Raw genomic sequence first — 25,989 nt, 5'->3', positions numbered from 1 at the left:
ACATGGGGGCTATGCATTTACTAAATGCAATCAAGCAAACCTTTGAGACTTAGAAGAACTGTCAACTGAAGGGTCTTATGTATGTTGACATAGAGATTGACAGTAAGAACACCTAGGCAATGGTTGATACAGGAGCTACGCACAGCTTCATTTTCCTTGTAGAGGCAAAGCGCCTCAATATTCGGCTTGAGAAAGATTCTAACCGTAAGAAAGTTGTAAATTCCCAGGCCACTCCTATCCAAGGGTCGGCCAAGTCCGTGTCTATCAAGATAGGTACATGGAAGGGTAAGCTTGACTTACTTGTAGTTCTACTCGATGAATTCAGAGTTATCATTGGGATGGACTTCTTGCGACAGAACAAGACTGTTCCAATGTCATTCGCTAACACACTGGGCATGCTAGGTGAATGTCCAAGCTTCATTCCCATTTCCACAGGCAAGGAAGAAGGAAAGATGATCTCAGCCCTTCAGCTGAAGAACGGGTTGAAGAAAGGAGAGCAAACGTACATTACTACTCTACGAGTTGAACCTGATGATCAAGACCATAGTTCAACACCCACTCAGGTAAAGCAGGTATTGACATAATTTGATGATGTGATGCCGAATGAGTTTCCAAAGGCCCTACCGCCATGTAGGCCGATTGACCATCAGATTGAACTAGTACCTGGTACCATGCCTCCTGCGAGAAGACCTTATAAGATGAGTCCTCTGGAACTAGCTAAGTTACGCAAGCAACTTGATGGACTTCTAGAGTCTGGATTTATTAGACCTTTGAAGGCACCTTATGGGGCGCCTGTTTTGTTCCAGAAGAAACATGGGTCATTGCAACTTTGTGTTGATTATCAAGTGTTGAACAAGGTTATAGTCAAGAACAAGTATCTTATCCCATTAATTGTCGATTAATTTGATCAACTTAGGGCAGCCTAGTACTTTTCAAAGTTGGATTTGAGATCAGGTTACTATTAAGTTCGGGTTGCAGAAGGAGATGAGCCAAAAACTACTTGTTTTACCAGGTATGGTGCCTATGAGTTTTTAGTCATGCCCTTCGGCCTAATCAATGCACCTGCCTCATTTTGCACCTTGATGAATGTCCTCTTCAGACAGTACCTCGACAAGTTTGTTGTGGTATACCTTGATGATATTGTGGTGCATAGCTCTACTCTTGAAGAGCACATTCAACATTTATGTAATGTCTTCCAAGTGCTTCGCGACAATCAGTTGTATGTCAAGCTAGAGAAGTGTTCATTTGCTCAAGAACAGATCATGTTTCTTGGCCATATTGTGGGCAGTAGACAAATTCGGGTGGACATTGAGAAAGTACGTGCAATTGATGAATGAAAAACCCCTCAACCGTCATAGAACTCAGGTTATTCCTTGGTCTTGTGAACTACTATCGACGTTTCGTTCAAGGGTATTCCAAACGGGTCGCACCTCTCACGGACCTGTTGAAGAAAGATAGTACTTGGTCCTGGTCGGACAAGTGCCATGAGGCGTTTGAAGACCTCAAGCTTGCTGTTATGCAAGATCCTGTCTTAGCTTTACCCGACATCACCAAGCCGTTTGAAGTTCAGACTGATGCATCTGATTTTGCTATTGGTGGAGTATTGTTACAAGAAGGGCATCCACTTGCTTATGAAAGCCGTAAACAATGCTGAGAGATGTTATATCGCCCAAGAGAAAGAGTTGTTAGTCATCATCCATTGCTTGAGAGTTTGGAGACATTATTTGCTAGGATCATAAGTTTAGGTGAAAACTGATAATGTGGTCGTAAGCCATTTCCTGACTTAGAAGAAGTTGACCCCTAAACAAGTTCATTGGCAAGAGTTCCTTGCAGAGTTCGACTTGGCCTTGGATTACAAGCTAGGGAAGAATAATGGCATGGCCGATGCCTTGAGTCACAAAGCAGAGCTAGCAGCCCTTCAGTGACACGTTTCTCAAGTCACCAACACTTTACAACGGAGAATTCAGAATGGTTTGAACAATGATTCCCAAGCACATTACTTTACAGTGGAGAATTTAGAATGGTGAAAAAGGGGAAAGCACATCACTTCTAGCTTCGGGATGGGTTGTTATATACCACCAAGAGCTGTATGTATGTTCCACGTGCAGACGGGCTAAGACAAGACCTAATGAAAGAGTGTTACGACACTCTATGGGCTGGCCATCGAAGATGGCGCCGCACATTAGCTCTCTTGGAACGAGGATACTACTGCCCGAACATTCGAGATGATGTGTTAGACTATGTGAGAACCTGCCTCATTTGCCAGCAAGATAAGATCGAGCGGGACAAACCTATTGGGTTGCTAGAACCTCTTCCAGTTCCTCAAAGGCCCTGGGAAAGTATTTCTATGGACTGTCTCAGGTTTGCCGAAAGTTACAGAGTATGGTTCCATCCTATTGATTGTGAATCATTTATCCAAATACACCACGTTTATCCCGGCATCGACACATTGCTCAATAGAGGAAACAGCTCACTTATTTCTCAAGCTTGTCATCAAGTATTGGGGTGTGCCCAAGAACATTGTCAGTAATGGAGATTCAAGATTTACATGGAAGGTTTTGACTGAATTGTTCAGATTACTTGAGTTTCAACTTGACTTCTCGACCAGTGGGCATCCTCAAATAAATGGGTAGATAGAACGATTAAATGCTATGTTGGAGGAGTATTTAAGGCATTTTGTCGCTGCCAACCAGAAGGATTGGGTGAATCTTCTTGATGTTGCATAGTTCTGTTTCAATCTTCATAAGAACTCTTCTTCCAACAAGAGTTCTTTTGAACTTATTACTGACCAACAACCTCTAACTCCTTACACTATTGTTTTAGGCTATCAGGGACAGTGTCCAAAGGCATACATGTTTGTAAAGCTTTGGCAAGACAACAATGAAATTGCCAGATCTTACCTTGAAAAAACGTCCAAGCGAATGAAGAAATGGGCTGATGAACATCGTTGACCAGATACTTTTAAAGTTGGTGACTTAGTTCTACTCAAGATAGATTAGTTGAGAAGGTTCAACTGAGTTCAATGAGCACACTCAGGCCTAATACAGCGTTATGAAGGTCCAATGCTCATCCTCTCGAGTCGGCAAGGTCTCCTACAAGTTGAAGGTACTGCATTGGTTATGCAACATTCACCCTGTCTTCCATGCCAGTAATCTCAAGCTATTTTATGCAAATCCAACAGATCCTACGCGTAGCATTCCAACACGTACACCTTCTCATTCAGTTAGAGCGTGTTATCGACAAAGTTCTCGCAGAGCATCAAGTTAGCAGCAACACATGGAGTATTTCGTAAGATGGAAGAACATGCTAGAATGTGAAGTTACCTAAGAAAGTGCAGAGAACCTACTACCTTTCAAGTAGAAGATTGAAAAGTTTCTCAGGGACAATGCGATGAGGACGTCTGCAGAATAGGTGGGGGAGATTGTGAAGGCCATGCACTTTGACACCTAAAGTTAGGTGTAGCTCGCCCTTGAGTCACCCGGGAGCACCCATGTAATACTATGTAAGGCTCACATATGAAGCCATATCAGCCCCGTGCCAGGATATATCTGCTAGCTTAGTAGCATTTTAATAATAAAAGAGTATGACCGGCCTCTACTTTTGATGCTTCCTTCTGGAAACCTGAGAAAGACTTAGCGTATTCTTTGTAGGAAGGGTATCTAGTGTCCCAATCCCTAGCTTACACCCACGTTGACTTCAAGTCCTCGCGCCTAAGCTACGTGGAGTCCCACGTGTCATAAATCATTAGTTGCTTGTAACACACCTATTTGCTTTTGTACGTGTTACACCGTGTAATTTGAATACTATATCAAAAAAGTTGCTTTCGGGCTTTGCCTCGTGTTGCTCCCGTTCTTTTGCTCCCTAGCTACGTTTTGTGTGTGGAGATAATTTTTATAGGCTTGCTTGTGGATTAGCACCCATTGCGCCGCACAACCTCACTTTGAAAGAACACAGCCGTGACACGGTGGTGATCCCCGTCTTTCTTGTGTCATTCATTTGAGGTGCTAAGGTTCGTTCCTAGGTATCTGTGTTTGTTTGGCTAGCTGCATTGGGGAGACTTACCACAATGGATTAATTGGTTAAGAAATGGTTCCAACCACCAAATTGTTGCTTGATGTGCTACTAGAGTGGAGAGTTAGCCGACCACCTTCTCTTGCACTCTGCTACGGCTAGACATGTATGGTATCATTTCCTTGGTCTTTTTTATGTTGTGGGCTGCTTCCCAAGGTCCACCGGGGAGCTCTTCGTGTCTTGGCTCAACTTGGGCTTCACCTTTAGAGCTTCAAAGACGATTTTGGGGAGCCTACTTCCTTTTGCCATTTACTGGGGGTTGTGGAAGGGGAGGAGTAGATGTACATTCAAAGGAAAAGAAATGCATCTTGAGGAGTTCAGCCTCTAGATTGTGTGTTAGTTATTTTTGTTGGGGAAGTTATTTAAGGAATTCAAAGGTATATTTTTTGAGGACTTTGTTTTAAGATGAGAGCACATTTGTAATTTGGAGATAGACTAGAGGGTTGGTTTTTTCTTTTTTCCTTCTTTTGATAAATTCTTGTACTTTGGGTCCATCTCGTCCCCGCTTTTCTTTTAATAAAATTTTAAATTATAAAAAAAAATATGTCGAAAAATCTAATACTATGGCTTGTAGCCACCTGGTAAAACAATGTTTTTAAGCCATTTTGATGCTTTAATTATGATAATACACATTTCATTTAAAGCGTTATACTTTTCTATCATGCTATATGATGTGATGTGAATTTATTTAAGTGAATTTAATTGTATGATGTTACCGTATATTGTCTCTTTAGCTCATTTGATTATTCAATTTTTTATTTAAGGATCTAGGCACTGAAGATTGTATGATGGGCTTGTCATCCACTACCACCGTCAGTGAAAGCATTCAATTATGCGTTTTTGATTCGAGAAGGGGACAGCATGAAGGGCAGGAGCTTGACAAGATTTTGTTTTTCTTTCCTGCCGATTGCCTTTTTTCAGCGCAACTTTCTCTAATAGGGCTTAGTGAAGGACTCATTACTTTTACCAGGTTAGTAGGGATACTTTGTTGTTTAATTATCTACAAATAGAGTACATCCTCCTGAAATAAAATTTGTTCAGGTCTGAAAATGTCATTTTTTTATGCATTGCTGACAGAATTTGGGAAACGAATCAAGTGCCAGTGCCATAGATCTTTCCAATATAAAGGGATTTATTTCTGTTGATAAATTTGCAATCTGAGACTTAAGAAACATCTACTGTGGAACTTTATGCTCAAGTTTATGATGTGGATTAGACTAATACAATATGCATCACATACATTTAATCAGTTTCATTAAGTTATAAACAGCCCAGATGAATTAATTATGCCATTTGGGATAATTTAAGTAATGACTGCTGGGAAACATGGACATGCGACTGATCTAATTTTGAACATATCGTTGATTTGACCAAAGTGAAGAATACATCAGATCTAGGTTAGTTGCATCCCCTTAGTGTTTAAACCTCAGTGCGTCTGTGAACTAAGATCAGTGACTAAAGTAGAGATGAGGGCCAGGTATCGATTGAAAGTGCAATGAAGTATTTCCTTTTAGAGTTCTCATTTATTTTCGTCCTTTATTGGTTTTCTAAGTAAGGTAGCTATGATCATGTGGAATAACTAGGAGGAGTTGTGACTATGAAGGATAGTCTATTGTGCTAAACTGTTAATTTCATTTCGGCACTTAAGTTTTCTCTCCTTCGATTATTTTTATCTTCTGCTGTTTGCCAGTTATTTTAAAAGGCATAACGTCAGATTTATGCAGAATGTTCTCTCCAGAAGCTGCTTGTGAGGTCATAGAAGCAGAGAGGCACTCTCATGTTTTTTATCAGGCAGAGCCAGATATCTGGGTTGTGATGGTGCGTATCTGCTACCTTTCAAATTATCCTAGAAATGAGGCTCCAATTTTGTGTGGTTTAAATTAGAGAGATTCTATTGCCACACCAAATTTTGCTAATGCCACCCCAAGATGTGTGCAAATTTTTTGGTGATTCATTTGAATTGGGATGGCATTAGCAAAAGTTGGTGTGGCAATACAATCTCTCTTCAAAAAAATGTTTGCTAAATGAATATTGTCACAGTGCATGTTTATCGCCATTCTGGGAAACCCCCATTGCTATGGTCAAATGTCTGTTTTTTCTAATTCTTGACTTGGTCAATTTATTTGGCAGTATTCTCTTACACATTTGAATGCACTTAATTCCTTTAGTGCATTTCAGTTGTATAATCTTCTGTAAGACCTTAACTCGTGATATTGTGTGTATCACGCTGAAAAGAGTACATTTTTGCATATTATTGTATTTCTTTTCACTAAAATTTAACGTTAGATGTAGTTCTTGAAGATTTTAACTCTTTTTTTGTTGATAGCTGGAAAATAATATTGCTAGAGAAAGGGAAATGCCTCAAGATACGAGGGGAGGGGGGAATGAAAATACAACAATAAGGCACTTATTAATGGTACATTGATAAACTAGAGAGAAACTAGACTCCCTCCCATAACTTGGCGCTAATCGTAAACCAGGTCTTTCTGTCTAAACACGAAGGTCTCATATCTCATCCCCTTAAACCCTGGAATGATTGACGCCTAGTACCATAATGTTGCCTTCAACCTTGGAGTTATTGCCCCAAATATACCTCCTTATCTTCAAAAAACCATGGTATCTCTTTCCTTCAAACCATGCACCGAATGACAAAGGGATGAAGGTGCCAAAGAATCCTACCCTCACCCATGAACCCCTTGACTTTCCATCATTTCAGATAATTGAGTGTTCTCATTTTGTATCCACCTAGTGCGAAATAGACTGAAGAAAGTACATTATACTACCCTCAAATGCAATAGGAAATTGTTGTTTTCTTTGGTAGATTGATGAGTTGGGCTTGAACCCATGACCTCAAAATTGTATTATAACATGTCAACTAACTGAGCTACGTGTCACAGACTTATCTTCAACACACTTAACACCTGTGCGGCATTCACACATCACCTTCTTGAATGCTTCAGTTAGCCTTTCCACAATGATTAGGTAGATTTAACCACTCGCCAAGTTCTGAAGAGGACAAAGAAACACAATAGCACACTTGAGTTTTGGAAGGAAATTGTATTGAAATGCAAGTTTCTGGATGCTTACAAATGTGCAAGGCTCCCCTATTTATAGGCTTGGGGAGGAATAATATAGAATCTTTAGAAAATTCCATTCAACTAAAAATATTGGATATTTTCTTAAGATGTTTATAAAATACTCTATGTACATTTCAATATTTGCATGAACTTTCTAGCCATAAGAATCTTCTAGACTTGGATAAGTCCTTGACTATCTAAAGTTCTCTAGAAAGTTCTAAACTATTTGAGCTTATTAAGGGAGAATTGCTTGCCTTGTGACACTCTCCCTCACCAGCACCTCTAATCAATCTAAGGTTGGCAATGTTTGGACTACAAATTCTGTCTTACTACTGGTGATGCAAATAAAATCATGGATTTCTCAAGAAATTCAGTTCACCTTGTAATCACATTAACTTTCTTAATTAGCAGCAATTGACTTGGAAACATATGGTGGATAAGCCAACCCAATTTTTTTTGATAGGTTTTTTAAAGTGATGTTGTAAATAATGATGTTGAAGTAAGATTCATTTGTACAAATGTGTTCTCCACAACTGTTCGTTAGTGAAGTTGGCGCTTATTAGTTCCGATCAGATACTTTACTTCATTGCAGTTAGTAGAGAAAAATAAGGAGACAGAAGCCATTTGGCGGGTCGATGCATTACAGAGAGTTCTTAAGGAAGTACATTCTCTTTTTGTGATGTTTCATGGATCAGTACGAGCATTACTTGAGAAAGATCATAGTGGTGGACTTGTTCGTAGTCATCTGTATTCCTTTATCATGGATTATCTAACTGGTAAGATGTAATTGCATTTCATGCCAGCTGTAGTGTCACTAAACTTATATCTTTCTTTTGTGCCCTAAAAGCTACTCTCTGTTGGATTTATACCACCAAGGCGAGAAATGCCATGGTTTTACAGTCCTCAATTTAAATATCATGATTTTGCTTGGGGCAGATTTTCTTGTTGGGAAGAAATTTCAATTACCATCCTTCCGTGATAGTTTAAAGGAGCGTGGAACCATTCAGATGCTGACTGTAGGGCGGGAGGCTGCAATTGGAGTTCAGGTATAATGTTCTAACTGTTTTATGACATATGGATTATCTCATTCACGTTGCTACAGTGTCTACCTTGTCTAGCCTTAAATCTTGAACTGGTTATATGTGTTGACTTTTGGTACATATATGATAGTAGAGGTTGCCCAGGCATCTTCTTTGGGGGTTAAGGGGGTAAAAAAGGAAAACTAATGAAATTTGAGTGGTATTATTAAAAACAAATTGGGGTTAGAGGGGGTAAAAGAAGAAAAATAGTGGTTAGAGGGGTATTATTGAAAAAAGGGGGGGGAGAGGAAACATAATAAAGTTGAAGAGGTGAAGAGGGAAGGCTACAAAATGGGGCCCAAACAAAGGGATAGATAGGTCGTTTATTGTCCTATAATTATAGCAAATGGTGGGTCCTACAGTCCTGTTTTATTATAGAGATGCAACTTAACCGAACGTACATGAAAAATTTTAAATAATATTATATTACTCAAGTAAAATGGAAACTGTTGGGTTGTCTCTCTCATTATGAGGTGGGTCCCGCAAGTTTAAAGAAGTCAAAGAGCAAAAGAGGAGTTGTCAGAAGTTTTGGGTTGTACTTGTTGAAGCTGATGTCTAAAATCTGAAAATATGAGTTTTCATGCAGTGTTAGAACCTACTGACTATAGCTAGTACATTGACGTACATTGGAGGTGTCAGAAGTTGTTATGATCAATATTTATTTTAAAAAAATTGTTTCAAGAAGGATTCAAGCAACCCATGGAACCAAACCAATATAAGGTCGGTTTGGTTTGGTTCGGTTCTCGTTCTCATATAATGGAACCTACCTAGGTTGGTTCGGTTCTGATTTGGCCCCAAACCGAACCAAGTTGCACCCCTATACATGTTTTATCAATTATCTTTATAGGACTTATAGAATCAAATTAAAATTTCATTACTTTGGACAAGAAGGTGAACATCTGTTGTACTTGTGAGCATCAGTTGTAGCTCATGCATACAGTTTGCATATGAATGTAGTGTTTAGCACATTCTTAATAATTCATTTTAGCCCTTTTTATTTTTGTTTCAGAGTAAGAACTGAACAATTTATTGATATAGAAGTAACAAGTATAAGATAAGGAAGAAATATTCCTACACACAATGTTTCTACTTACCTCCCTCTTTACCTAGGCCTGCTAAATCATTTCTTCCAGTTAGATTACAATAAAAATAACTTAGACCAGATTCTTGCCAATCCTCTAGGGTGATGCCAAAAAATTAGCCATTTCCACTAGATTTCTGCATCAGATTGCAGTGGCTAAATGGTCCCACCGATAGTTAGCAATTCAGTGTATGACAAAAAATCGGTACGGAAATAAATCGAGTATAATTCGGAATAGTGGTTCATCGATTCGTTTAAAAATTCGGTGAAAAGGCATAGAATGGCAAGAATACGATATGAAAATAGTTCGAGTATGATTCAGAAACAATAATTTTAAAACTTTCAAAAATTCAGATACATATTAGTATCTCTATATTAATAAACATAAATAAAATATAATTTGCCGTAACAATTCCTATCTAATAATTATATATCAAAATTTAATCTAAAAAAAATCTTAAATAAGCATTTAAATAATCCACACCACATTCATCCAATAAAACTAGAAATTCACAATTAAGGAAGTAATTCTAATCCATTTAATTTCCAACATAAATAAAATATGATATTAATTAATGTCAAATCTACTAATCTATATAACCATATATGTTTAAGTTTAACATCCTAAATGGAAAAAAAAAACAAAAAATGTTCAAAATCAACATATGTCCCGAGACAGTTTAAAAAAAAAAAAAAAATTTTAATTATATATTTCTTATAGTCTCAAAAAACCTATTGACGTAAGGTAGATGGATGAAAACCCAAATAGCTTGTCAAAATGAATATCTTCATGATTAGGTATAACTTCATCTTCTTTTTCAAATTCTTCACGATCATCATCCACATATTTTGGAAGCTCCCCAAGCTACTCAAGATTAATTACTTTTGTATCACGCTTTTCAGGATCACCACAATTAATCTTCATCTTTATGTAAATTAAATCTTCTAGCATTAGTAAGTGTCAATCTATTTCTCTTCTTTGTTTGTGCAACTTCGTATGCACTCCACTTTCGCTCACATGATGAACTACATGGTTGACTTAAGATACGAATAGCGATCTTTTGAACAATGGGAATTGATCCACCGTTTTGTAATCACCATATACCTACATTTATTTGAAAACAAAAAGTACAAACCACATTATCTTATATTAATAATTAATAAAAAAAATATTTAAATAGTATAATAAGATACTTACGAGGGTGAATTGTTCCATTTGATCTTTAGCAAGAGTAGTAAAATTTGAACTAAGTATTGTACTCCGTTATTTGTGTACCAAATGCATTCCATTCATCACTTGTGTCAAATATTTTCTCAACAACAAAAAGTAATCCCTTTTTAACATTTGAGCTATCATACCTTATATTTCCACTTGTCATATATATATATGTCAAGCTCTCATTATTAGACTTGACTTTTCTCTTCTAAAATTCTTCTTGGTATCAGGGTCGGAAAAAAAAAAATTTCCTTTGGCCATCTATCTTCGTTCCTCCTTCTTTTTTCCTTTTCTCATTAATCCTTCTACACTTTAACCCCAATCACCTAACAATAGCCTCAGTTGGAGTTTCTCCCTTTCGAGGGCTTTTTTCTTTTTGATTTATATTCTCTTAATCGCATGCTGCGATAGAGAATTTTTTTTTTAGCTCTTCACATGCTATAATAGAAAATTGTGCTGTGTTTTTTTTCCCTTCATTAGGGCTTCTTTTCCGATCGACCCTTGTGTTATTGGGTGAACTTTAGCATCCCTATAGGCATTTGCTGCGTCCTATAAGGTTTCTTTTTTGATCTACCTCTGTTCCGATCAGAGTCATTAGACTTAATCTCTCTTGTGACAGCAGCAGATATTTTTTGGGTGAACTTCGATTAACCCAAAAACCCCAATCCGACTTGCGACAGCATTAGACAATAGCAACGTGTTGTTGTGTACACCACGATCAACCCTACAGATCTTTAACAGACCTGCGACAACAACTGCTGGTGATGGGAAGCCTTGCGATCAACCTATTGGCCTGAAATAAACTTGCGATCAACCCTACAGATCTTTAATAACCCTGCGATAGCAGCTACTGGTGATTGGAAGCCTTGCGATCAACCTATAGGCCCTAAACAGACCTGCGATCAGACCTACAGGTCTTGAAATTTCCTGGAACCAAATCTATAGGCCCTGGACTGGCCTGCGACAACAACAACCAGTGATTGGGAGCATTGCGATCAGTCTATAGGGTGGTACGAAAACCTACACCACCAGTAGAGGGTGTCTCTGTGACTTACGACATCTCTTCCTTGGTTGGTTTAACCCTGCGACAACAACTAGGGCTTCGACAACAACAGGAAAAATTTTTTTTTGCAGCAATTAGTTGTGGCTGTTTCTGGTGTTGCCGACAGCAATTAATCATATTATCTAGCCTTCGACAGGACTAATACGGGAGATCTCCCTTCAATCCAAAATTCCTTCTTGCTCATAGTGTGCAATGACGACGACTCACAAAACTAAGGACTCTACCACAACCTTTGGGGCTAATTTCTCAGTCCAACATATAACCAATGCCTCACTTGATGGCCATAACTTTCAGTCCTGGTCCCGGTCAGTGTGACTTTATTTGGGTAGTAAAGGAAAATTTGGTTGGCTATCAGGCGTTATCCCTAAGCCACCCCTCACTGATTCTAAATTTGAACAATGAAAAATCGATAATTGCACCATTCTTGGATGGTTATTTAACTCCATGGAGCAACGCATATACACTATTTTTATGTATTATGAGAATGTCTCTTCTTTGTGGTCAGCTCTTACTCAGACATATGCACACGTTCGTAATGACTCGAGGACTTATGAGCTTTACCAAGATATTGCTCAAGCTACTTAAGGAAATCAGAGTGTTGCAGATTATTTTGGATTTCTTCAGTTTCGTTGGGAGGAGCTCTCAAACTATGAGTCTATGGCTGAGTTGTCTGCCAAGACAGCCGGGTATGTAGTTAAGAGGATTGTTAGACATCAGACATATCAGTTCCTCATGGGTCTACGACCTAAGTTTGAGGCACTGCGGACATAAATCCTTAATGCCACTCCTTTACCTTTCTTATTTGAGACATTTGCGACTATTGATAATGATGAGTGTCGTCGCCGAGTAGTTCCCTCTTAGACTCAGTCTTCTGTCATTATCTCTGCTCCAGATATAAATCAGATGGCCCTTGCAGCCAATTCGGGTGTCTCTAACTCCCATACTCATAGGTCCGGGAATTGTGATCGTAGAAGTCGTGGACGTGGTAAAGGAAATGGTCTTACATGTTGTCACTGTGGGAATATTGGTCATGAGAAGGCTCATTGTTTTCAGTTCTATCCTCACCTGTTGAGATCCTCTGGGGGATAGTCCTGTGCTGCTAGTGTGGAATCTACCTCCGTTGATCCTGCCTCTCTTGGAATTATTGATTTGTAACATCTCCAAACATAGATTACAACTATTGTACGAAATCAGATCATGGCCCAGATTCCTTCATCCTCGACAGTTGTTTCTATTACCATACCTCCAGGTACCTCTTCTGCATTCATGTCACTCAGTCTGGCTCTGCTCCTCTGACTTGGGTCATTGATTTTGGTGCCTTTGATCACATGACCATTGAGTCTAATAATTTTATTTCTTATATTTTTCCTACTACTCATAAGGAGGTTCACTTTGTTGATGGGTCTCTTACTCCTATTCACAGTAAGGGTACTATCTCCTTACCCCTGATTTTCCTCTTGATTCTGTTCTTCATGTTCCTCACCTCTCTTAACCTTATGTCTGTGAGTAGTATTACCAAATCTTTAAACTGTTCTGTAACATTGTTTCCTACTCACTGTGTCTTTCAGGACTTGACTTCGAGGAGGATTTTTGACAAGAGGTATGAGAGAGATGGGTTGTACTTATTTGGTGCTCTACCTACTGCTGCTCTAGCTTCCATCCTCTCACTCACTGGAAATCATACTTTTTCTTCCTAGACTTTAGATTTACGGCATGCCTGCTTAGGACATGCTAATTTTTAGTACGTATGTTCTTTATTTCTTGCTTAAAATTTTTTTTGTAATGGACACAAATTTCAGTGCTCTGTGTGAGCTTTCTAAACACACACGTACCTCTTATATTCCTTGCATGCATAGAGTTAATGCTATTTTTGACTTAGTTCATTCTGATGTGTAGGGGCCTTCCCCTATTACTGTTTTTAATGGTCATAGATATTATATTACATTTATTGATTACTATTCTCGTTGTACTTGGGTTTATTTATTGCGTTCTCCCTTTGAGGTGCTCCCTATTTTTGTTAATTTCCTTCAATCAGTACAACATTACTGTCAAATCTCTTAGAACGGATAATGGAGGGGAATATATTTCTAATGGGATTCGGTCCCATCTCCATGAGCGTAGTATGCTTCATCAGTTAACTTGCCCCTACACTCTTGAGCAAAACGGGGTAGTGGAACGTAAGAATCACCACCTTATGAACATTGTCTGTTGCCTTCTGTGGGGCATGCATGTTCCCAAGTCATATTGGAATATGGTAGTTCTTATTGCTGTTTTCTTTTTAAATCGTGTTCCGAACCGCACCTTAGGGGGACAGGTACCTCTTCATGTTCTTCAACCTGATAGCACTCTTTTCCCCCTTACACCGAGAGTCTTTGGGTGTACTTGCTTTGTTTAAGATAGAACTCCCCAGCGCACCAAACTAGATGACAAAGTCATTCATTGTGTTTTCTTGTGTTACTCATCTATGTCAAAGGGATATCGGTGCTATAATCCACTCACTCATCGTATTATTCATTATTTGAATGTCACATTTTTTTAAAATGTTTCATATTTTAGTGCTTCATCTTCTTTGCAGGACTCTCTTGCTTTGCAGAATTACTCTCTTATAGTGTTATCGTCTCCAATTTTCTTTCCGTCTTCATCTTTACCGCCACTGCAAGTTTACTCTCGTCGCCCTCCCCCCTCACAAACCTTGCCCACCTCCTCCTTGGACTCAGGTATACCCCCTTGTACATTTACTCCTGTTCCTTCTATTTCTGACTCTCACTTACCTATTACACTTCGCAAAGGTAAACGAGGGTGTGTTACTAATCACCCAATCGCCTCATATCAGGGTTTTTTTTTTCCTACCAAGCCTATCTTGCCACCACAGACTCTATTCGGGTTCCACGGTCTGTATCCGAGGCTTTACTTGATCCTAATTGGACTAGAGCCATGACTACTGAGATGGATGCATTGCAGAAGAATCACACCTGGACACTTATTACCTTTCCATCTGGTGAGCGGACCGTTGGTTGTAAATGGGTCTTTACTGTGAAATACCTTGTGGATGGGACTATTGATTGGTATAAGGCGCGACTAGTTGCTAAGGGATTTATGCAGACTCCAGTGAAAGATTTCGGTGCCACATTTGCTCTTGTCGCCAAACATTTCACTGTTCGTCCTCTTATCTCTTTAGCTGCTTGTCACTCATGGCCCCTTCATCAACTTGATGTGAAGAACGCTTTTCTGAACGGTGATTTGACTGAAGTTATATATATGGGTTATATATATGGATCCTCCTCCTAGGTTTCGCCTTTAGGGGGAGTATTGTGGGAAGGTATGTCGACTTCTCAAATCTCTGTATGACCTAAAATAGTCTCTGCGAGCTTGGTTTCATCGTTTTTCAGAAGTTATTTTATCTATGGGGTTTATCAGATGCCACTCAGATCATACTTGTTTTGTTCATCAAGGATTGGATGGTCGTTGTGCCTTTGTTCTAATGTATGTAGATGATATTATCTTGACAGGAGATGATGCACAGTGGATTGACATGGTAAAGATGATATTGAGTCGTGCCTTTGAGGTTAAGGACATAGCTCCTCTCAAGTATTTTTTAGGGATAGAGGTAGCCTGCTCACGCCGTGGTATTTCATTATGTCAACGCAAATACACATTGGATCTTCTTCAGGACACTGATATACTTGGTTGTCATCCTGCCTTTTCCCCAATGGATCAAAATCATCGCCTTCATGTTGAATCTGGGGGAACTTTTATCTGATTCTTCATCTTACCAGAGACTTGTAGGCCGTTTGATCTATCTGACTAGATCGGATTTGACCTTCGCAATTAGTGTAGTTAGTCAATTTATGCATGCTCCGTGTACCTCTCATCTTGATGTCATGTATCGTATTCTTCGCTACTTGAAGCCTCGTCCTGGTCTAAGCCTATTCTATTTGTCTACTGTGCAGCCACATTTGTTCTGTTTCACTGATGTTGATTATGCGGATTCTCTTACAGATAGGAGATCTACCTTTGGTTTCTGTATTTTCTATGGTGGTAACTTTATCTCGTGGAAAAGTAAGAAACAGAGTGTTATTTCTAATTCTTCTACTGAAGCTGAGTATCGTGCTGTGGCTCTTGGCACATGCGAGCTTCTTTGGCTTAGATTTTTGCTGTCAGAGTTGGGATTCCCTATTATTGGTTCTTCCTTGCTGTTTTGTAACAACAAATCTGCTATCATGCTTGCATCCGACTCAATCCTTCATTAAAGGACTAAGAACATCGAGGTTGATGTTCACTTTTTCAGGGAGAAAGTTTGATCTGGTGCGCTTGAGACAGTCTTTATTTATTCTTCAAATCAACTAACCGATATGCTTACGAAGTCTGTTGGACCTTTTGTCACTAATTCTCATCTTGTCAAGCTGGACCTAGTTGATATATTTTCCCTAGCTTGAGGGGGAGTATTGGAAATATTAGAACAATTAGTTTTAGCTTGTCTAATATTAGTTTATTTCTATTCTTTCTCTGTAAGGACATATTTTTCCATTCACTTATTATTGGTTATATATATATGCCAAGCTCTCATTATGAGACTTGACTTTTCTCTTCTAAAATTCTTCTATTAATAATGGATTTAGAAATGCAGCAACCGCATGAACATTATGAAATATATTTGTATCCCTTCTTGAAATAAATAATTCCTATATTTTCATGTATCTTAATTGATTATTATCACATCGATATTTCAATGTATCCTTTGCCCTTTTCATTACTTCGTATAAGTACCCTGCAGTTGATCCCTCACCATCAACTAAACGAAGTACTTTAATAATGAGCTCTAATACTGAAATCATATCTCTTCCCTCGCTCCAAAATATAACTCCTTGGATTATTTTTGTTATTTTCTTTGCAAACTCTAAAGTGGAATATTTCATATTTCTCCACTCATGTGATGCAATCATTTGGCACAACCAAACGAAGTACTAGTACTCTAATAATGGGCTTTAATACTGAAATCACCTTTCTTCCCTTGCTCCACAATGTAACTCATTGGATTGCATTTGTTATTTTCTTTGCAAGCTCAGAAGTGGAATATTTCATGTTTTTCCACTCAGGTGATGCAATCATTTGGCGCAACCCATCTTCAACTTTTAAAATCGATTAAAGCATCAAAAGTGATATGCAAATCTAGTCTTACAAGGATTTTTCAATTATTTATTTGTCATCTTTCTCATCAATGCCAAGATTATAGTGTACTTTACGTGAAATCCATTATTTCTTTGGCATCATCAAAATTTTTTTTGTACCTAACCAACTCTCTTATATATATATATATATATATATATATATATAGATATATATCTCTAAGAAGCAATTGTATTTTATGTGCAGCACATCGTATATTATAGATATGTGGATACAACTCCATACTCATTTGACCAGTACTCATGTTGTAGGTACCCATTGGAAAACTATCATTTGACCAATAATCAAGTAGAATATCGACTTAAGATGAACATCCCACAATTCAATGGCCTTCTCAACATTGATGATTTCCTTACTAGATTGTTTATTTTGGTGAGTTTTTTCGAATATAAGCATGGGCATTTCAAATCCTATGAAGAATGATATTTGGTGATGGTCTACCTTAGTTTCCAATGGGCTCTTACAAAAAAACTAAATTCAAGAAGATTGGGCCTTTAGAAGGTGTAAATAAGATCAATTCTAATACCTACAGCTCAAACTACCCGCCACCCTACGCATTTTCGATTTTTTTAATGTCAAACACCTATTTCCATACTTTGGTGATGATCCTTTTACTGATGCTACTGCGAATTTGAGGGAGAATTCTCTCTAACCTGGGGAGGAGGATGTAAATAGACTTGGCGACACTTATCTCAATGCCTATGATTGAGTTAAGATGCGTTGAAGAAAGAAATCTGCAACATTGGCCGAGTCAACTCAATCCAATCTTTAACCGATCTTCAAGACCTAGTCCAACTTCTCTTAGGACTTCTTTTATTGAGTTTCTATTTTTTAAGTTGCTTGAGTAGTCCTAGTTCATTTTTATTTCAATTTTAGAAAGTTTTTTTCCTAATTAGTTTCTAATTTGTTTTATGTTTCTATTTTTTTCTAAAATTTGTTTTTGTTTCTTAGGTTAGAATTAGAAATTCTTTTAGGTATTCAAATTGAGTTCTAATAGGATTAGAAGGTTAGTAATATATTATAGATAGATAAGAAGTTACTTTTTAGTATTTTAGAAGGTTTCTAAGTTGTTATGAAGGAGTTATCTATAGAAGGAGTTCCAATAAACAAATTTAGAAGTTAATTTTTTTGAAGATTGATTAATAAAAAATAAAAAATAAAAAGAGATTTTTCTTCCCTTTCTTTGTTTTTTATGAGCATAAGAGCTCAATATTGGTTCTTAATTTTAGTGTTTGAGATTGAAGTTTGTAGTATATTTTGCTCGATATAGAGATTCTTCATTATCTTGAAATGAGACATGGTTGCTCGGGAACACCCCCCCCCCTGCACGTCTTGGTCCATCCTTCCCAAAAACCACAACACATGTTGTACACTAATAAAGAGGCATTGTGTACCCTTCAATTATGCATGCATATAACTCATACACAATAAGCACTTTACATGAATTTATTTATTATTTTGGAAATTTTAACAAACAAAATTATTTTAGTCTTAAATAAATATTTATAAAATATCACTATTCTTTTTTAAATCACTTATTTACCGTATCACTAGACAATCTTAAAATAGAAAACCATGAAATTAACATAGTTTCGATGGATTCTCTAGTTCATCAAGTTTGATGCCATTGAAAATTTTCTATCAAAGCTTTAAAAAGGAGGCCTTGAAGTTTTGGAAAATGGGTAGAAGGATAAAGGCAATAAAGTTGGAAGGGTATCATTAGAAAAAATGGGCAAAGAGGAAAGAGAATAAAGTTGGATGCGTATTATGGGATATGGAGTAGAAGAAAAAAGGCAATAAAGTTGAAGAGGTATTCCTGGAAAGGGAGGAGAGAAGAGGAAATAAAGTTGAGATCATTCCTCGAGATGTATGCAAGATTGAATTTGAATTAATCTTTATGGGGAATAAACAAGATGATGACCGTAACATTTTATTGTATAGATTTTTTCCGTGTCAAAAACATATCAACACACCAATTGCCCCCACGTTTGTGTACTTGATTGGTTTAATGAAGAGTTGTATCCTCAGTTTCCTTTCTAGTGTCCATGTCTATATCTAACATCCCGGGGAAAATTCAATTCTCTACTATTAAACATTCTTTCTCATTGATACAATCCTTATAAATAAATAATTATATAACTGTTATACGCGGCCTATCTTCTTTCTTTCCGAAACCCAAAGCATATCTCCATTAACACCCTTTTTGAAGAAAAAAAATAGTGGATGTTTCATAAGATGCACTCTTTTTGTAGTGGCACTTGTGATGCTGTAATTTTAACAGAAAGGTTGAGAAAATATATTTACTGAATTGAGGGACAGAGTTTAGGGATCCTAGAGAAGTGTCTCCATGACGTTATGGGTATTGGAAATATTATAATAGTTAGCTCTTGTTTGACTAATATTAGTTTATTTCTATTATTTCTTTGCAAGGGCATTTATGTTCATTCCCTTATTATGGGTTATAAATATATGCCAAGCTCTCATTATAAGACTTGACTTTTCTCTTTTAAAATTTTTCTTGGTATCAGAGCCGAAGAAAAACCTAACGCAACCCCTCTTTGTTTCTCCTCCTCCTCCTCCTCCTCCCTTCTTCCTTCTCTCACTAATCCCACTACACTTTAACCCCAATCACATAGCAATAGCCTCATCCGAAGTTTCTCCCCTTCAGGGGCCCTTTTCTTCTTTTTGATCCATATTCTCTTAATCGCATGTTGCGATAGATACTTTATTAGCTTTTCACATGCTGCAATAGAGATTTGCGCTGTGTTTTTTCCCTACGTTAGGGTTTCTCTGTGCAATTAGCCCTTGAGTTGTTAGGTGCACGTCAATCAGCCCTAACTTCCGAACAGCCTCCAGGTTCATACACTTCCCTACAATAGCAGCAACAGGCCTCTACAGGTCTTAACCTAACTTGCGATCAGATCTACTGGCTCTACACTTCCCTGCGACAGCAACAGCAGGCCGCTACAGGTCCAATCTAACTTGCAATCAGCCTACTGGCTCTACACTTCCCTGCAACAATAGCAATAAGCCCCTACCTGTGTTGCGATCAAATTTACTGGCCCAATACGGCTTGCGACAGCAACATACAGCAGTAGCTAGCTGTTGTATACACTTCGATCTGCCCTACAGGGCCTGAACTGCTCTACAACAGCAAAAAAATATTTGTTGGATGCCTTGCGATCAACAGTAGCAGCTAGGTCTTAGGTGCCTTGCGATCAGCTTACAGGATCTAAACTACCCTGCGACAGCAGCAGACAGTTGTTGGGTGCCTGGCGATCAGTCCTACAACACCTCTAGGGTCGTGCGAAGACTTGCGACAGTAACAGAGGTTATTTCTGTAACCTACAACATCTCTACTTTGGTTGGTTTAACCTCACGACAGCAGTAGAGGTTGTTTCTGGTGTTGCCAACAGTAATCAATAATATTATCTGGCCTTCGGCAGTATTAATACGGGAGATCTCCCTTTAATCCAAAGTTTCTTCTTGTTCATAGTGTGCTATGACGACGACTCATGAGACTAAGGGCTCTTAACACAACCCTTGGGGCTAATTTCTCAATTCAACGTATAACCAATGCCCTACTAGATGGTCATAATTTTCAGAGCTGGTCCTGGTCTGTGCGACTTTATTTGGGTAGTAGAGGAAAATCTGGCTGGCTGTCAGGCGTTATTCCTAAGCCACCCCTCACTGATCCCAAATTTGAACAATGGGAAATCGATAATTACACCATTCTTGATTGGTTATTCAATTCCATGGAGCAACGCATCTACACTATATTTATGTATCATGAGACTGTCTCCTCTTTGTGGTCAGCTCTCACTTAGACATATGCACATGTTCGAAATGACTCGAGGATTTATGAATTTTACCGGAATATTGCTAAGGCTACCCAAGGAATCAGGGTGTTGCAGATTACTTTGGATTCCTTCAGTCCCGTTGGGAGGAGCTTTAGCACTATAAGTTTATGGCTGAGTTATCTGTCTAGGTAGCAGGGTATGTGGTCAAGCGGATTGTTTGACATCAGACATACCAGTTCCTCATGGGTCTTCGCCCTGAGTTTGAGGCACTACGGACCCAAATCCTTAATACCACTTGAGACAATCTTTGTTTCTTCTTCAGATCAATTAGCCGATATGCTTACGAAGTCTGTTGGACCTTCTGTCACTAACTCTCATCTTACCAAGCTGGGCCTAATTGATATATTTGCCCCAGCTTGAGGGGGAGTATTGGGAATATTAGAATAGCTAGTTTTAGTTTGACTAATATCAGTTTGTTTCTATTATTTCTTTGTAAGGGCATTAATGTCCATTCCCTTATTATGGGTTATAAATATATGCCAAGTTCTCATTATGAGACTTGACTTTTCTCTTCTAAAATTCTTTTGAGGGCATTTAGGTTATTCTAGATTGGAATTGTATAAGTCTTTGCTCTTGCAGTACAAGCGAACAATCTTCAATTTTGTGTGTGTTTTAGGAGTGAATGTCATAATAAGTACAAAACATCTTGCATTTTCGTAGTTGTCATTTTAATTTGGTGTCCTTCCTGGTATCGACCTTCTCATACTCCTAACCAAAATGTGCAAAAGGAGAGTACTTTGTTTATGTTTCAGTATTCTTTTGATGTTAGTTCTTTGTGCTTTTATAAGCTTAGAGATGCAGACATTTGCTTTATGCAGATCTAGAAAGATTTTAAGTATCATTTATTGACTAATTAGCTAATCTCTCTCTCTCAATTTTTTTTTGGCAGTCTCTGGTTAGAGCTGTAGAATCTTCATGCGCAGGGAACACTGTATGCAACTCACTTGTATTGTTTCAGGACCTACTGGTGTCCACAACGCTTCCTCCTGTACGATTGAATCTATGGTGCCTGTATATTAATCTTGATGTTTTGTCACTTAATATTTTATGCCATTTTTTAATATCCTTTGAAGTTAGGAGTTTGACAAGCACTATTGCTGAAGCATTTTATTGTCGGGGAAGCTCATTATTTTCCTTTTATTCCTGGCAGGATGACACAGTAAATCTATTTACATACGCTGTTCTAAGGTTGACCCCACGTGCTCTATCCTCTTCAACAAATTCGTGGTCCTATTTGCGTAAGGGAAATACTGCTTCTCATGTTGCCAAGGGCTCCATTTTGGCAAATGTTGGATCTGCTTCAGAAGAATTTTACGTTTCACGTGATACTTCTCCAGGCAGACATGGTCAGAGATTTCATGTTCCAAGACCCTTACAACGGGACAAATGGTTGAAAGAGAAGGATGGTTTTCTTGTAACAGATATTTGGGGTACTGAGGTGGGTAATTCGGTTTCTACAATCCCAACAGTGTGGCTCAAGCAAACAGAGGAGAGAGTATATCTTTGTGTTTATCAGCAAAAACATCTTACCATGATCCTTCTAATTCCTGTCAACTCTATTATCAATGGAGAGCCAGGAATATCCATAGTGAAGCAGCAGTTTCTTGAAAATGTCAGTATCTTATCGCACTCAGTACTTTTCATGATGAGTTTTATGCTAACTAATTTATGTTTTTTTAGAGCTGATATTGGCACCCCAAATTTTACTTTTTACACCCCACTTAAAAATATGTGAAAAGTAAAAGTTGGGGTGCCAATAGAAGCTGCCTCTTCTGTTTTTTTTTTTTTTTTTTTTGGGGGGGGGGGGGGGGGGTGGTTGCGTTTAGGATTTTATATGGGCCCAATCATAATTGTAAACAACTATTTAAAATTTTCTAACATGTTATAATATTTTTGTAATGTTTGAAGTGTGTTTGAATCTTTAATTGGGGTGTGATAAATAATTGAAGAAATTGGGGTGTAATAAGTAAAAGTTCAGATGCCAATATCAGCTTGCTCGTTTTTTTCTCTTTTTTTTTTTTTTTGTGGGGGGGGGGGGGGGGGGGGGGGGGTTAGATTTCTATTTTTCGGGTTTAGGATTTTATCTGAGCCCAATCATAATTGTATAGAACTACTGAAATTGTATGAACTAGTTTGATAATATTTTGTAATGTTAAGATCATAATTTGAGCCCAACCTTTGAAATGTTTGAAGTGTGTTTTAATCTTTAATTGGGAATGTGACAAATAATTTAAGAAATTGGGGATGTAATAAGTAAAAGTTGGGGTGCCAATAGCAGTTCTCTTTTGTTTGGAAGCCGGTCATTTTCCTGACAGTATGATATTCTGTTTTTAGCTTACTTTTGTTAATCATTATCTTATATTTCCTTCAATTAGAATATCCATTTCTAAATGGTATTTGCATTACTTGTCAGGCATCAATGAAGATGTTGAAGGTCGAAGAGAAACTAACAAGAGGATGGGGTGGCGACAATGCATATCACGTAGCTGGGTATCGCTACTTACTGTTTGATGGTGACAGAAATATATCAAGGGCATCTCCACCAGGAAAAGTAACCACTCTGACAAAGGTTAGTATCCAAATACTTTGGTCTCACCTGCAAATATGGTTGTTATTTGAATTTAGTATTTAACTAGAGTTTAGGCACAGGCATCCTCTTTGGCGTTAAGGGGGGTAAAAGGAGAAAAATAATAAAGTTGGAGGGATATTATTAAAAAAATCTTTAGGTTTAAAGGGTAAAAGAGGAAAAATAAGAAAGTTGGAGAGGTATTATTAAGAAAGGGGGAGGAGGAAAGAAAATAAAGTTGGAAGAGTAATATTGGAAAAGAGGAGAAAAAGAAAGAGAATAAAGTTAGTGGTATTTTTGAAAAGAGAAAGAAGAGAAAAGGTAAAACCTGTCCACGAGATACGTTATATTATCTATGAGTATAAATCTTGAGACAAAAGAGTAGGACCCACCGTTGTGTTTTATTATATAGTACGAACTACAAAACACTTGTTCGTAGTTTGTAACTCTTAAAAGCATACTTCCTTTATCTGATAAAAAGCTGATTATGTGGCCTGAGAAGGCAACTGGCGTGGCTGTTTTGAGAGGCCAAATCGAAGGCATTAAAAACCTCAGTTCCAATCTTTGTTGGTATAAAAGCTGAGTTACAAGTATCTAAGCATGGGTTTTGTTACTTTAAAAGCAACCAATATATTCTTTAAATACTTTTTAAGTAGTTAGCACTACCAACTTATATTCCTATTCAATGTCTTCACATTCTTTGCACAAGATGTAATCGTGCTCACAAATAATAAATTCTTTAGGTGCACAGAGATTAGAAAAAATAAAAAAAATTGGAAGTGGTTTATTATGGGACCCACATGGAGATAAGAAATTGAAACAATCTGGAGCATCCATTTCACTAAAACCTGTGAATCAACCATTGGTAAGTGTTAAAACCCTTATCGGCATCATGTGTTGATATATGATGGTGGAGCAAAATATCATTGTGCATGATATTGTGTTGGTGATTTTGGATAAGGATAGACTCCTATTCTCCTTAATCTATTGTCTTATGAAAGAGTTCAATTTGGATTGTAACACACTATACATAAAGTTGTCATTATGTAAATGCATCTTGATTAATGATCATGATATTAGAGCTCTAATGACCTCCTTTTCTATTTCAATCTTGTGTTCACGTTACTGCCACAGTCGCCATTCCACAATGCTAAAGCCAATCCATTAATAGATGCTCTAGCTCACAGATCTGGTTTCTAGTTTCAGATCTTATCCTCAATAGTTGGAGTTCTCATTTTCTGTTGGATTTGTTAATGTGTCTAACAATTTAGGCGTAAAAGTCAATCTTAGAGATCTTTCAACTCCCCAACCTATTATAGAGGTCTTTAAACCTCTTCTTTTAAGTCGTTATCATCTCTTGCCATTGCAAACCATTTTGTACCAGTTCCATTTATTTTCCCTCTATTAACAATTGGATTTCTTTGAAAACTACTCAAAGCACTTGCTGTGGAAACACTAGTTTTAGACCTTTCTTAGAGATCAAAAACTTCTTAAGATACAGTAATGGTTCAATAATTTAGAGCTGCTTTTGGCACCCCAACTTTTACTTAATACACCCCCAATTTCTAAATTATTTATCACCCCCCAATTAAAGATTAAAACACACTATTCAAACATTACAAAGATTTGGCTCAAATTATTAGTAAACATTACAAAATATTATAACACTTATTCAAACAATTTCAGTAGTTTACAATTAGCATTAGGCTCATATAAAATCGTAAACCTGAAAAATAGGAACCTAACAGGAGAGAGAGAGAGAGCGTTGCATTAGCCATCACTAATGCTGACTTCAGACAATGGCATACCAAAGTCAGTCCGGCTTTTGTCCAAAGGGAGGATAGTGACAAAGCTCATTCTGAGCATAGTTCCCACTGCTCGCTGCTCTCTCTGGAGAACTCATGGTCGCTCACTCTTGTACTGAAACTTTGCTTGCAAAGTATGGTTACTTCTCAATGAAACTTATCCTCCTCATCATGGAGATCATCCTCACACAAAATCCGCTAATTTTTAAAATTATTTTATTTATAATTTCATCTATTGGTGCAGTATCTAAAAAATTTGTTGTGGCATTATAAACTCTTTTGTCAATGACATTACTCAGTTAATTCATTCATCAATTGGTAGCTCCATTGTTTTTACTACTTTGTACTGCCTATTTTCCTGTTGGTTTTTCAACATTCTTTGTGAAGTTCCATTAGTCAACATGACAAGTGTGTTGCAGGACTCATTACTTGCCCTTAGTAAGCTAAGAGAGGAAGTTGATATAGAGAAGAGTAGATCCAAACATGACGACCCAAGCCATGAGAAAGATTTGGAAGTCTGCATTAGAGCAAAAAACAATGCTTGGGTTATTGCTCGGGTTACAAGAGGGAAAGAACTTTACATGGTTCTAGAAAAGGCCAATGAAACCCTTCTTTATGCTTCCGAAGCTGTTGAGAAGTTCAGTGACAGGTATACACAACTCATCTGGCTTACTAGTTTTTTATAACTAATCATTTTATGGTTTCTAAACCATGTAGAACTCGTTTTGAATGTCTCGTGTTTGAAACATCTCAAAAAATATTGGCTTTATTAGTTTGTTCTTGAACTATCTTCTGCAGGTACTGCAATGGAGCGTTTTCTTTGGATTAGGACCAAGTATTTTGGTTTCAGTTACTGGAACACTTATAGAGAACTGAACGTTATGTATACATGATTCTTCACTCCTGTATTTCTCACATGATATGAGTTCCCTTCGTCTGCAGATTACTAAAGAAAAATTTTTAAAAATCTTGTTGCAATTAAAA

At 37.7% G+C, this 25,989-nt stretch overlaps 1 protein-coding gene across 5 annotated transcripts in view; it reads left to right on the top strand.

Annotated features, from left to right (window-relative positions):
* LOC147410069 (vacuolar fusion protein CCZ1 homolog B-like) overlaps nt 1-25,989 on the top strand; it is a 32,072-nt gene extending 6,083 nt beyond the window's left edge. For 3 of the 5 annotated variants that reach the window (XM_086432258.1, XM_086432256.1, XM_086432257.1), the window contains exons 2-10: nt 4,836-5,041; nt 5,796-5,889; nt 7,741-7,924; nt 8,085-8,194; nt 21,524-21,622; nt 21,785-22,246; nt 23,048-23,203; nt 25,425-25,654; nt 25,804-25,989. In XM_086432258.1, coding sequence (XP_086288384.1) covers nt 4,857-5,041; nt 5,796-5,889; nt 7,741-7,924; nt 8,085-8,194; nt 21,524-21,622; nt 21,785-22,246; nt 23,048-23,203; nt 25,425-25,654; nt 25,804-25,834 — 1,551 coding nt within the window. In that variant the 5' untranslated portion in view covers nt 4,836-4,856 and the 3' untranslated portion in view covers nt 25,835-25,989. Of the gene's footprint in view, nt 1-4,835; nt 5,042-5,785; nt 5,890-7,740; nt 7,925-8,084; nt 8,195-21,523; nt 21,623-21,784; nt 22,247-23,047; nt 23,204-25,424; nt 25,655-25,803 lie in introns of those variants that run through there. The other 2 variants (XM_086432259.1, XM_086432260.1) reach the window with 2 other exon arrangements.

Source organism: Akebia trifoliata, chromosome 2 (genome assembly GCF_017979445.1).
Source record: "Akebia trifoliata isolate Shusen 1 chromosome 2, ASM1797944v1, whole genome shotgun sequence".
Taxonomy (NCBI): domain Eukaryota; kingdom Viridiplantae; phylum Streptophyta; class Magnoliopsida; order Ranunculales; family Lardizabalaceae; genus Akebia; species Akebia trifoliata.
The sequence above is the reverse complement of the archived record's forward strand: the minus strand, read 5'-3'. Positions and strand labels throughout refer to the sequence as shown.